Source organism: Miniopterus natalensis, chromosome 13, assembly GCF_054644295.1.
Source record: "Miniopterus natalensis isolate mMinNat1 chromosome 13, mMinNat1.hap1, whole genome shotgun sequence".
NCBI lineage: Eukaryota > Metazoa > Chordata > Mammalia > Chiroptera > Miniopteridae > Miniopterus > Miniopterus natalensis.
The window spans coordinates 41,749,376-41,762,890 of NC_142093.1; the positions used below are offsets into that span (position 1 = coordinate 41,749,376).

A 13,515-nucleotide genomic window follows, 5' to 3' on the forward strand; every position below is an offset into this window, starting at 1 on the left:
CCGCGGCCGGGTTCCCAAACTCCGCCCCCGGGGACGACACCTGGGCCGGGCAGGGCGCGGCCCCCTCCTCCTCCACCCCCGCCAAAGGCGCGCTCGGTGGGGCCAGTCCCGGGGCGCCCTCTCGGCCCTAGCTCAGCCCCTCCCAAGCTGGCCCGGCCGGGCACCCTGTCCGCCGGAGCACCCTACGCCTCGCGAGCTCCGCTGGGCGCACCATCCCTTCCGGCCGGGGTCGCGGGCGCAGCACCTGGGCGAGGGGCGGGCCCGGAGAAGCCCCGCCCCGCCAGCCGCCCCCACCTGGCGCGGGACCGTTTGCCTCGGAAAACCCCGCGGGCCCAGGGTCGCCGCGGGCACGCTGCGCCTCCAGCAGGACCCTGGGACGGCGCCCAGTCGCACCGGTGCCTAAGCAGCTTCCCAGGCGACCTTTTCAACTTCCTACAGCCCCAAATATTCCTTCCTTGCCGCCTTCCCTCTTCAGGCTCCCCGCTGGCTACGCGCCCATCCCTAGCGGCCGCATTTCCAGGGGCACGTCTTGGAAACCTGTTCTGTCACTTAATAACCTGACGCCCTGACTCAGTCATAGCACTTTCTGAGCTTCTGTTTTCTCACCTGTTCAATGGAGATGTAGTAACTATCTCCTCTCCTCAGGGTGCTAGAAGAATTACATACGACGATGGGCGTAAAATGCCCAGCATAGCACCTGACACCAGACAAGTGCCCCCTAAGTGGCGCTAAGAAGAAAGAGGAGCGGGCGCAGCACCCTTGTGCCCTTGGATGGGGCACCGGCGACTTCAGCTCCCTGGACCCAGACCTTAAACGCCGTCAGAGGGTGAGGACCTGACGGTGCCCACAGTGGCTATCTCCCAATTATTTTGCTGGGTAGCTGAGACAGGATTACCACTCTCTGCTTCTACAGAAAAAGGGGGCCCCTCCTCACCCCCAGAGAGCCTATTTAGAGAGAACGAAATGGCAGAGCATGAGCTTGCTGACCACACATGAGGAGTCTCCTGGGGACTTGAGAACTCACTGGGGAGAAGGGGGGGGGGGCTCCTTCATAGCACACGGGCTGGAGCCAGAGAAATGCCAGCCTTTAGCTTTAGGGAGACCAGGTTAGCATAGCCCTGTTGTGGCAAATTATTCAATAATTATTTTAGAGAACCTGACTTAAAATTACTTCAGCAAAAGAGGAAGTTTATTGGCTTAAGTAACCAAAATGGCTTAAGAGGTCAGGCTTTGGATGTGTCTTGACGCAGGCATTCATTCAGTGTCCAAAGGACCCTGTCTCTTCCCATCATCTGGCTCTTTTTCCTCCATGTTGGCTTCACTCTCCTACAAGATTGTTGACCAGAACTCTGGGTCTATATCTTTTCAGGGTAAAAGGGGGATAAGTGGTGACAGAAGAAGACTTGACTTTGGGTGGCAAACACAATAAAATAATAATAAAATAAAATTCTTATTTAAAAACACACATAGAATTTTTTAAACACTCCTAATCCTGCCTTTCAAAAATAACATAAAGTTAAAAATAATATTATAAACATGCCTTCCTCACCATTAGAGAAAAACACCAAGACAGTATGGTGCCTCACACTGGCTCATGAGAGACAACTGCTGAATGTTCCAGAATCGTGCATTCCAGTTGTTACAGCTTTAATTAAAAATTAAATTATAAAAACTCACAACTGCCCTGGCCAGTTTGGCCCAGCAGTTAGATCATCGGCCTGGGGACTGAAGGGTCCCAGGTTCGATTCCAGCCAAGGGAACGTACCTGGATTGCAGGCTCAACCCCTGGCCCTGGTCAGGGTGCATGCAGGAGGCAACCAATTGATGTGTCCCTCTCACATCAATGTTTCTTTCTCTCCTCTCCCCCTTTCACTCTTCCTGAAAAGCAATGGAATAAATATCTTCCAGTGAGGATTAAAAACTCACAACTAAATTAATTAATTTATTTTAGAGAGAGGAAGGGAGAGAGAAACATTGATGAGTTGCCTTCTGCATGCACCCCAACCAGGGCAGCTCTGAGGTGTGAACCTGAAAGCTGAATATGTGGGAATGGAACCCACCACCTTATGGTGTACAGGATGACGCTCCAACCAACTATGCCACACTTGCCAGGGCTAAATATGTTTTTTAAAGCAAAGTGATAAATAACTCAAAATGCATCACCTCCTAATTATTTTACTGCCTTTTCCTATTACCTCTTGTTTACATCTATATCTGTTTGGTGCAATTGCTATGTAATGGTGACCTACTGCAAATCTCTTCCCAACTCTGTCTTGATGTCACATTTGAAATTAGCCATGGTAGGAGTATTACACAACAGAAATAGGTGAACACTATAAATAAGGGCTCCCCCCACACATACACATACCCCGGGAGCTTCTGTTAAACATTTACCAGCATGCCAATGGTTTGGTGCATAATCTTTCCAACTTTTCCCTTTGCTGATGTCTGTATCTCTGTCTCTCCAACTATGAAGTAGATATTGGAGAGAAGGGGTTGTTGGTCACCCAGAGTTCAAATAAACTTTCTATTTCTGTCCTGTGGTGGACAATATTAGTAAATTGAGATTCCACCCTCTTCCTGGCAGCTATAGGAAATTCATCCCCCCTCCCACTCTTCATAATCCAGGGGGAGGCACTTGGCCTAAGCCAACCAAGTGGAATGCTTCCAACTGGACTTTGAATCTTGAATGAGTGAGAACAAGACCCAAGGAGAGTTGTTAGAATTACTGCACCTGCAGCCCATGAAGAGTGGGAAATCCTCATCAGCAGATTCCTGTGATGTGACTTTGGTGTGGATTTGATGTAACCTCAGCCATGTGTTCCTACTGCTTGGCCTCCCTTGGTTCCCACCCTTTATCTAGGTAAAGTACAAGATGAGCCTGAATCATTTTGTAGTGCAAGGAAGTAAAAAAAGTGCTCAAAAATTATGGAGACATGTTGCCCTGGCTGGCGTGGCTAAGTGGTTAAATCATCAGCTTGCAAACCAAAGGGTCTTGGGTTCGATTTCGGTCAAGGGCATGTACCTGGGTTTCGGGGTTCATTCCCCCAGCCCTGGGGCATATGCAGGAGGCAACCAATCCATGTGTCTCTCTCACTGTAATGTTTTTTTTCTCTCTCTCTCCCCCTCCCTCCCTTCCACTCTCTCTGAAAAAGCAATGGATAAAATATCCTCAGGTGAGAATTAAAAAAAAAAAATTATGGAGACATATCAAAAGGACAGGAAGCTATCTTAAAGAAACTGCCATTGACAAAATCTGCCTCAAAATAAGGAATGATAGTAATGGATCACAACCTGCTGACTGAGACAGGAATCTACACTGATATAAATAAATAAATACATATGTAAATGAATGTAAGGAGAAGAGAAAGCTCTTCTCCATAGTAGAATGCCAACTAATACATGTAGATGGAATAATGGAAATAAAAAGATTATTACAGCCCTAGCCAGTTTGGCTCAGGGGTTAGAGTGTCGGCCCATGGCCTGAAGGGTCTTGGGTTTCAGTCAAGGGCATGTACCTCAGTTGCAGGCTTGATCCCTGCCACAGTACGGGGTGTGTGTGGAAGGCAATCAATCAATGTATCTCTCTCACATCGATCTCTCTCTCTCTCTCTCTCCCTTCCACTCTGAAAAGTAATGGAATATCGGGCAAGGATTTAAAAAAAAAAAAAGATTATTACACCATTTGACAATTGTTAAAGTACTGCTGATTTATACTGTTTTTATCAAGGGATACTAAGGCTGGTAGACGGAAGTTTGATGAAGAACAGGATATTAGTTTCAGAGTATTTCCCCAGAAAATACTCAATTATAAAGGTGAAAAGAAAACTGGCAGACACCACCTTGATCAGGTGATCAAGTTTAGTATCATCAATGGTGGAGTAGGCTGACATCATGTGCCTCCTGATGTGATACTCTGAGAAGAACACACTATAATATTTTTTTGTGTAGTACTCCTACCAAGAATTTCTGAGCCGGCCGGGCGTGGTTCAAGGGTTGAGCATCGACCTAGGATCCAGGCGATAAGGGTATAGGGGTTCGATTCCTGGTCAGGGCATGCCCGGGTTGCGGGCTGCAGCCAATCAATGACTCTCTCATCTTTGATGTTTCTATCTCTCTCTCTCCCTCTCCCTTCCTCTCTCTGAAATCAATAAAGATATATTTAAAAAGAAGAAGAAGAATTTCTGAGTCTAGACATGCGGAAACACCAGGTGGATCCAGTTGAGGGACATCCTACAGAATCATAGGCCTATACTCTTTAAGACTATCAAGGTCACAAAAGATAGGGAAAGAGCGAGGAAATGTTCCAGATTAAAGCAGATCAAAGAGACATGATAAGTGAAAGTAATGCGTGATCCTGGATTTGGATTCTGGGCTAGAATGGAAAAGGCAACATTGGGCAGTTGTTGAAATTGGAATGGGATCTGCTGATTGGACAGCAGTGTTGTATACATGTTAATTTCCTGATTGGGAGGGTGGCACAAAGGTTATAGGACAGTGTACTTGCTTTGAGGAAAAGCACAGTGAAACATTTAAGGGTGAAATGGTATCATGTCTGCAATTTTCTCTCAGATTAATTAGAAAAGGAATGATAATGGGATAGGGGAGAAAATGTTAAATGTTAACAACTGAAGAATCTACTTAAGGAGATAAAGTTCTTTGTACTCTTCTTGAAACTTCTCTATAAGTTTAAAATTATTTCAAAATAAATTATATTTTAAAAATAAGGCTAATGCCCAGCCAGGCATGGTTCAGTGGCTGAGCATCAATCTAGGATCGAGGAGATTGCAGTTCAATTCTGGGTCGGGCACATGCCCGGGTTGTGGGTTCGATCCCCAGTCAGGGGAGTGCAGGAGGCAGCCAATCAATGGCAACTCTCTCATCATTGATGTTTCTATTTCTCTGTCTCCCTTTGCCTTCCTCTCTCTGAAATCAATAAAGATATATTTTTTAAAGATAAATAAATAAATAAAATAAATAAATAAATAAATAAATAAATAAATAAATAAGGCTAAGAAATCTTTCAGAAGTTCTTCCTTTCAGCCTACAAACATGCTCAGATCTCTCTCACTCTAAACAAAGCAAAACTAAAAACAAAATAATGAAGCCAGTGGCTACTTGCTGTCGCCATTTCCTCCCTGCGGGGTGTCAGGATGTGGAGGAAACACCACTGAGTCCAGTGTCAGGAAGCCTCTGTTTGAGGCTGGCTCTGCCACTCCTTAACTATGTGACTTTGGCCAAATCATTTAACTTCTCTGAGCCTCAGTTTCCTCATGAGGAACAATAGCATCTTCTTTAGGGAGCTGCTCTGGGGATCAAGGGAGAGAAAGGATATCAAAGCAGGTTATCAACTCTAATTCTAACTACAGGTGATCCCTCACTTTAACTCCTGGTGATACAGGACCACTGCCCTCACATTCTGTTAGAATGCATCCTGTTCTTGGCGCTCAGCCTGTCCTTTGCAGAACTGTACACAGCTGATCATAGCCTTCACCTCGTGATACTCTTTGCCCTTGGGTGCCTTTCTTGCCCCTCTTGACCTCCTCTTCTCGCCCTACCGGGCCCTTCTGCCTGCCCATCCAGGACAGGTGCCCACTCAGGTCTGTTCCTGGTCCTTTCTTCTTCATCTACTTGCTCATTCTGGGATGTCTCATATGTTCTCACCCCACCCAAGTCAGTGGTTAGAGCATCGGCCCTTGGACTGAAGGGTCTCGGGTTCGATTCCAGTCAAGGGCACATACCTCGACTGCAGGCTCGGTCCCCACCCCTTTCAGGGTGAGTGTGGGAGGTAACCCATCAATGTGTCTCTCTCACATCGATGTTTCTCTCTCTCTCTGTCTCTCTCTCTCTTTCCCCCCCTTCTACTCTCCCTGAAAAGCAAAGGAAAAAATATCCTCTGGTGAGGATTAAAAAAAAAAAATCATATGTTCCCATCCCTTTCAGGACCTCCATTATTATGCTGATGACACCCACCGCTCAGCCTTCTGCACCCGTTTCTTTCAGAGGTCAGTCTTATTCGGGCATTCCCACAGGCACTTCCAATTCACCTTAGGCAACACTAAATATTTCTTACTTGCCTCTCTCCCTATATTATCTTTATTTAAAACACCTTGTTCCCGCTAAATATTTGGGCTAGAAATGTAGAAGTCATTTACTGTTATTGTTAGCGTTTGCTTATGGAACGTCTACTGTGCACCGGCTACTACTCTGTATACTTTGTGTTCTCTACTCGCCTTATCCCGTGAAAGAGGCCTGTGAGCAGCTGCACTTCATTCCATCCTGCAAAGCTGAGTCTGAGGCTCAGGGAGCTCAAATAACTTTGAGCCCAAGGTCACACAGCTAATAAGTGATAGAACCAGGATTTGGTAATAGGCTCGTCTGCCTCCAATGTCCATTCTTTTAATATTAATCACTGTATTACATTGACTCCTTCCTGATTGAATTCCCATATATAATTGCTCATTGGTCCCTTTTCATTTTTATCAGTGAAATATCTCTTGAATCAGTTCTTTCTTTGTTCACGGCTGCTACCTTGTTCAGATATACATCTCATACATATTTAAATATATGCATATAGATGGTGCTTTGCTTTCTAATTATAAATGTGATGTGTACTGGCTGTAAGAAAATCCATTACAGATCAGGTGTGAAAGTTCTCCAACCCCAACTTCTAAAGATAACCATCATTAAGGGTATAGTATACACTCAATTTTTTTCTATGAATACAGTAGCATATTATGCCTTTAAAATTTTTTAAATTGATTTTTAGAGAGAGGGAGAGAGAGAGAGGAACATCAATGTGAGAGAGAAACATCAATTGGCTGCTTCCCAATCGGGGATCAAACCCCAAACCCGGGTATGTGCCCTGACCAGGAATGGAACCCACCACCTTCTAGTGTATGGTACCACGCTCCAACTGCACACTGGCCAGGGTTATTATGCTTTTTTAAATGGGATCACATCATCTTGAAACTTGCTTACTTCATGTATCAGGACACACAGAGCTACCTTGTTTTTTTAAAATTAGTTTAAACATACACATTTTATACAAAGCTCAACAGGCACAAAAGGGTATTTTATGAAAAAGAAGTCTCCTTTCACCCTTGTTCCCCAGCCACCTCTCAGAATTGCTGCCACCAGTTTCCTCCACCAGTTTCTTGGGTAGCCTTCCGGGGCCTCATTTCTTTTAATAGTAACATAGCTTCCCATTGTATGAATGTCCCAAATCCATATACCAAATTATTTTGGTGTTTCATTAGAGAACACTTAGACTGTTTCCAGTGCTATTACCTACTAGAATCTACATTCCATGTCAGTCTTATCAATTACTTATCACTCTATTTCTTTTTAATCCTCACCTGAGGATATTTTCTCCATTGCTTTTCAGAGAGGGTGGGAGAGAGAGAAAAAAACATAGAAGTGAGAGACATCCATTGGTTGCCTCCTGCATGCGGCGGGACCCGGGATAGAGCCTGAAATCGAGATACGTGCCCCTGGCTGAAATCAACTGGGACCCCTCAGTAGGGGGGCCAACGGCACTAACCGCTGGGCGAAACCCTCCAGAGTTCCCTCTTAACTTTTATTAGCAACATGGTGCTCCACATTGGACAGATGCGCTGTAATTCATTTACCCGTTTTTCTACTGATGGGAATTTAGGCTTAAACTCCATTTGCCCTGCTCCTTGGGCACTTGTGCTGTTAAGCACTTTTGCAGTTTTGCTGGCAATTTAGTTTATGTCCTCCACCGAACTGTGAGTCCTCGAAGTCAGGGAAAGTATGCATATTCATTCTTGTATCTTCATTGCCTAGCCCCGAATTTGGCCCGGAATATATGCCCACGACACTTGAGTGTAATAATTGTTCTGCAAATGAGTGTGGAGAGACAGAACGAGGGGAAAGCCGAGCTCTTTTGAGCTGTCCCAGGCTGAGAGCCCGGAACTATTGTTGCGCATATCGTTGTTTCTCAGGGACGATTTCAGCGTCAGTGTGTACCCCGCACAAACATGGTTGCTAAGCACCGGAAGTATCCGGTCATTTTGCTAGAATTAGTTCTTCCGCGGGGCGGAAAAGGTATGTCTGCCTGTGTCCTGACCATTTCCAGCCCTCTTTCCTAGCAGGAACCCATGAGTAAGCTGTGGCGGCGCGGGAGCACCTCTGGGGCTATGGAGGCTCCTGAGCCAGGTAAGCGCCGGTCGATAAAGCAACTTAGGCCTTTGCAGGAAAGGAGCTCCTTTCTCGCTCCTCCGAGCTTCCAAGGGACTTCGCCACAGGTGGGAGGAGAAAGGCGGGACTGTTGCTATGGTAACAGCGAGTACCGCGGGAAGAGAGGGACCCCTTAGGGATATTGGGGTTTTTCAGGACTCTCACTGCCCCACTCCTGCCTTATACCTTAGACAGGCTCTCCTTCCGCAGGGGAAGCGCTGGAGTTGAGTCTGGCGGGTGCCCACGGCCACGGAGTGCACAAGAAAAAGCACAAGAAGCACAAGAAGAAACACAAGAAAAAACACCATCAGGAAGAGGAGGCTGGGCCCACGCAGCCTTCTCCTGCCAAGCCCCAGCTCAAACTCAAAATCAAGCTGGGCGGGCAGATCCTGGGCACCAAGAGGTGAGGCCAAGAGAGCCAAGGTTTTACTTGGGGAACTTTAGGAGCAGGCAGAGATGGAGAAGCTGACTGGGCTTTCCAGAAGACAGAAAATGGACACCGTGACTTCAGGGCCCAGGAAGAACCCTAGAGGGTGTGGGGAAAGCTCGATGTAGCTGCTGAGCAGAAGGACGACACTTGCTCAGATTACAGAGTGGTCTTGCTTCTCTGCAGTGTTCCTACCTTCACTGTGATCCCTGGGGGCCCTCGATCGCCCTCTCCCCTTATGGTCGTGGACAATGAAGAGGAACCTATGGAAGGAGTCCCGCTTGAGCAGTACCGTGCCTGGCTGGGTGAGAAGGATCTGGAGGTGGGGAAACAGGGTTTCTCATTATACCTGATTAAAGGGAGAAGGCTGCTTCTGAGGCGAGTGAGAATTTTGAGTGACCCAGTATTAACTTGGCCAAATGTGGGTGCCCCATCTGAACAATTCTACTTTTATCACTTCAGATGAAGACAGTAATTTGTCCCCCTCCCCACTTCGGGATCTGTCGGGGGACTTAGGGGGTCAGGAGGAAGAGGAAGAACAGAGGTGGTTGGATGCCCTGGAGAAGGGGGAGCTGGATGACAATGGAGATCTCAAGAAGGAGATCAATGAACGGCTGCTTACCGCTCGACAGGTAAGTTGGTTCATTCTTTATTCAGGTACCAAATATTTAGAGAACTTCCCCGTCCCAAGAACTTTGCTGGGCAGTGGGCAATCAGTGATGGAAAAAATACACTATTTCTGTTCTCATGGAGCTGGTATTCGTGTTTGTTGGGGTGGGTGGGTAAATAAGTAATTCTGAAAAGCTGTTAAGTTTATGACAAAAATAGGGTGATGAAACAGAAAGTGGTAGGAAAGAAACCATTAGATAGGGAGGGAAGACCTCTTCAAAGAGGTAACATTTCCAGTACCAGAGGAGCTTTTTAAGCATTGAGCAGTTATGTAACTGATGCTCCATTGAGATAAAAAGATTTAAAACAAAAAAATCCCCAGAAATGTGGTGCAAAGAATTTGGTACTTAGGGCAGGTAGGTAACATTACTAATACTTTTCCCCTTGAGAGTCAAGGATCTAAAGTTGGAAGTCTGGAGACAGTATTAAGGGCTCCTGGAAAGGGTACTCATTCCACCCTTCTCCCAAGGCCTGCGCTCTTTAAGACCCTTGCTTTTCACGTGCTCTCTTCCCCTTCCCCGTGGACCTCGATTCTCCATTTTCTGAGACCACTTCTCTCTCTCTCTCCCCAGCGAGCTCTGCTCCAGAAGGCTCAGAGTCAGCCTTCCCCAATGCTGCCGCTGCCTGTAGCCGGGGGCTGCCCGGCCCCCGCCCTCACCGAGGAGATGCTGCTGAAGCGTGAGGAGCGGGCGCGTAAGAGGCGGCTGCAGGCGGCGCGGCGGGCAGAGGAGCACAAAAACCAGACTATCGAGCGCCTCACCAAGACTGCAGCGCCCAGCGGGCGTGGAGGCCGAGGGGCCGCAAGGGGGGAGCGGCGGGGAGGGCGGGCCGCGGCCCCGGCCCCCATGGTGCGCTACAGCAGCGGGGCACAGGGTTCCACACTTTCCTTTCCACCAGGCGTCCCCACCCCCGCACCAGTGTCTCAGCGGCCAGCCCCGCCTGGCCCTCCTCCGCGATGCTCCGTCCCTGGCTGCCCGCACCCGCGCCGCTATGCCTGCTCCCGCACTGGCCAGGCACTCTGCAGCCTTCAGTGCTACCGCATCAACCTGCAGATGCGGTTGGGGGGGCCCGAAGGCCCCGGGTCCCCCCTTTTGGCTACTTAAGGCCCTTAACCAGGACTCTGCGCCCTCTCCTGCCCGGATTCAGTGTTATCCCTACCCTATTAAATTTCATCCGACGCCTCGACTTGTACAGAATTTACCTAATTGGGGGAATGGGGTATGGGAAGCCAATTCCCCGTACACATATCTTGCCCCACCGGAGTTCGCGTTGACGCCTGGGAAACGTCCACCAGGCCAGGCGGCAGGAAGGCAGGACACTCCCGCCCAAACTCCGGCCGAATTTTGGGACCTCCACCTCTTCCTGCGGGATTACCTGGAGTGAACGGGCACTTGGCGTCATCCCCGGAAACAAGACTCAAGCCAATCAGTGGGAACTTTGCTTTCTGGGCGGCCGTTCATTGGTTGGCAACCCCAAGCCTATTCTGTTGTCCATGTTGGCTATTGTCGCTGTCAGTCAGGGCTGTGGGTCGAACCTTACCCCACTCTTTGTCTGGGAGAGCTCCTGTTGTCTGGGAGAGTGGCAGAGGCGTTGCTGTGGATTGGTCGCCGGCAGAAACCTCTGATCCGATCCTATTGGCCCGTTCGCCGGGGGGGGGATTCTGATTGGTAGGACGGAGCAACCTGGCTCCTAGTTGGCAGAGCTCTCCCCGGATGGGAGCTCCGGCCACGGAGTGATGGTGGTGGCAGCGGAGATGGGCCGGGCAGGGACCATGGCAGTGGCGGCAGAAGTGGCAGGGGCGGGGCGGCTGGCGGTAGAGGAGGCTGTAGTCTTCAGGGGGCTGTAGGTGGAGGCATGGCTCGGGCCAGCAGCGGGAACGGCAGCGAGGAGGCCTGGGGGGCACTTCGGATGCCGCAACAGCAGGTATCCCACCAGCTCCAAAAGCGTATCCCGACAGCCATCTATTTCCCTTTCCCCTTTCCTTTTGGGGGGTTGGGGAGGAACTCACGGAGCCAGAGGTATTGTGAAGTTCCTAAATATGTCCCTTCCACTCTTTGTTTAAACTTTGTAACGTAGATGCAGTTGCTTTTGCCTGCAGCCTCATAGACCGATCCCATGGCTGCAGTGGCAGCTTGCAGTGGCTCTCCAGTAACCAGATGCATAGTGAGGCCCCAGGAAGGCTCCCTCTGCCTTGCAACAGTTATTTGTGATGTTTTTCTGTGTGCCTGTTGTCACAACAGAGTCCGGCAGCGTCTTCTCTTGAGGGAGCAATTTGGAGAAGAGCTGGAACCCAGACTCGCGCCCTGGATGCCATCCTTTATCATCCACAGCAATCCCTTCTGGTTGGGAGCACTGCTCTGGGTCTCACACTGCTCCTCCTCTACCCTAGGAAGTCTGAGACCCAGAGGTGGAAAGATCCACCTAGGGGATGGGGAGTGGCAGGCTGTGGGGGATGATGAAAGCATCTTAGCTTTGGAAATTACTTTAAACCCTTTACTCATTGTCCAAGACTTTGAGATTGCTCAGACTGTCTCGTGGCTTCTGCCAAACACTCCGTTAAAAGAAAATACCCCGGGGGCCAGTCTATATGCAGAGCTAAAATCTTCCTCTGTATATGTCCCCATCTTCCCCCTGTTCTCTAGACTGATTTTTGCTATTCCAAATCCTCTTCCATGTTGACGGCCCTTCAGACATTTGAACACTCCTCTCAGCATCACTCTCCCCTCCTCATAGATCCCTCTGTGCTAAACTCGGTTCACAGGATGGGATTGTGGATGTGCATGCAGGGGCTTGGTATTGGGGTGGACAGTGCCTTGGGCTGGAATCTCCCTTGGTTCTAAGTGCCTCCTTGCTCCCAGCTTCGAGAGGTTTGCCCAGGAGTGAACAACCAGCCCTACCTCTGTGAGAGTGGTCACTGCTGCGGGGAGACTGGCTGCTGCACCTACTACTATGAGCTCTGGTGTGAGTCCCCATGGGGGCTATTCTCGGGTCCTTTTTTCTGCCCACCCTTCCTTGGACCTCAGAATTCTATCCTTTAAGGACCCTTCTCTGCATGGGAGGTATCTAAGGCTCTCCCTCTTCACCCCCCTGCAGGGTTCTGGCTGCTCTGGACTGTGCTCATCCTCTTTAGCTGCTGCTGCGCCTTCCGTCATCGACGAGCTAAACTCCGGCTGCAGCAACAGCAGCGGCAGCGTGAGATCAACTTGTTGGCCTACCACGGGGCATGCCATGGGGCTGGCCCTGTTTCTACGGGTTCACTGCTTGACCTTCGTGAGTTACTTGAGGCTCTGGGCTCACTAAGTGGCCCCTCCCAAATGAGGACCCCGAATCATCCCCACATTTTGCTTTCAGGCATTTCAAAGCACACTTTTCCCTAATAGTAGAGAGACCACCACCTCACCCCTGGTTGCCTTCAAACAACCATGCCATTCTTTCCTGCAGGCCTCTTCAGCGCCTTCAAACCCCCAGCCTATGAGGATGCGATTCACCGCCCGGGCTCACCACCACCTCCTTATACTGCGGTCCCGGGCTGCCCCTTGACTGCTTCTAGGGAGCGTACCTGCTGCTCCTCCACTTCTAGCTGCCCTACCCACTGCGAGGGAACAAATGTGGAAGGTGTTTCCTCCCACGGGAGTGCTCCCCCTCATCAGGAGGGTGAGCCTGGGGCAGGGGTAAGCCCTGCCCCCACACCCCTTTCCTGCCGCTATCGCCGCCTGACTGGTGACTCGGGTATCGAGCTCTGCCCTTGTCCTGACTCCAGCGAGGGCAAGCCAGTCAAGGAGGCTAGGGCTAGTGCCACTCAGCCAGATCTGGAGGACTGCTCCCCTTGTACACTGCCCCTAGATTCCATATCCCAAGTTTCTTCTGTGCGGCTGGCTTCCAGTGAAGGGGACATCCCATAAGCAGTTTGGGGAGGATGGGTGGGTTACTTGCCCACTAGAAACAGCCCTGGTCCCAATTCCTTGAGTTCTCTTCGGCCTCTCCTTGCGCTCCTACTAGAATCTGCCTGAAAGGGCTGGAGTCCTGAGGAGAAGGGCCATGTTTGGGGGACTGTGCTAGCTCTACCCCCAATGACATACACAGGAGCCTTTGATCTCATTAAAGAGATGTGAACCAGCTGCTTGTGGACTTGGGTGGACTAGTGCTCAACTCACTTCATTACACGTGACCTGACTGGACTTGGAGGAGACAGGTAATGGCCACTTTTCCCACCTTCT

General features: G+C 49.5%; 2 protein-coding genes across 3 annotated transcripts; both read left to right on the plus strand.

Moving 5' to 3' along the window:
- Positions 1–8,108: 8,108 nt before the first annotated feature.
- On the plus strand, positions 8,109–10,476 carry INO80B (INO80 complex subunit B). Its single transcript, XM_087823652.1, has 5 exons — positions 8,109–8,181; positions 8,413–8,605; positions 8,816–8,934; positions 9,092–9,261; positions 9,871–10,476. Exons 1-5 carry the CDS (start codon positions 8,124–8,126, stop codon positions 10,399–10,401), a joined length of 1,071 nt encoding a protein of 356 aa, XP_087679778.1. The 5' UTR covers positions 8,109–8,123; the 3' UTR covers positions 10,402–10,476.
- Positions 10,477–11,101: 625 nt separating this feature from the next.
- Positions 11,102–13,416, plus strand: WBP1 (WW domain binding protein 1). Of its 2 annotated transcripts, XM_016202558.2 has the most exons (5): positions 11,102–11,221; positions 11,539–11,640; positions 12,157–12,259; positions 12,392–12,568; positions 12,740–13,416. In XM_016202558.2, the coding sequence occupies exons 1-5, from the start codon at positions 11,153–11,155 to the stop codon at positions 13,198–13,200; spliced, it is 912 nt and encodes a 303-aa protein (XP_016058044.2). In that variant the 5' UTR covers positions 11,102–11,152; the 3' UTR covers positions 13,201–13,416. The 2 variants fall into 2 exon arrangements, with proteins under 2 accessions (XP_016058044.2, XP_016058043.2); XM_016202557.2 differs by lacking the exon at positions 11,539–11,640 and having other exon boundaries at positions 11,103–11,221.
- Positions 13,417–13,515: the final 99 nt, after the last annotated feature.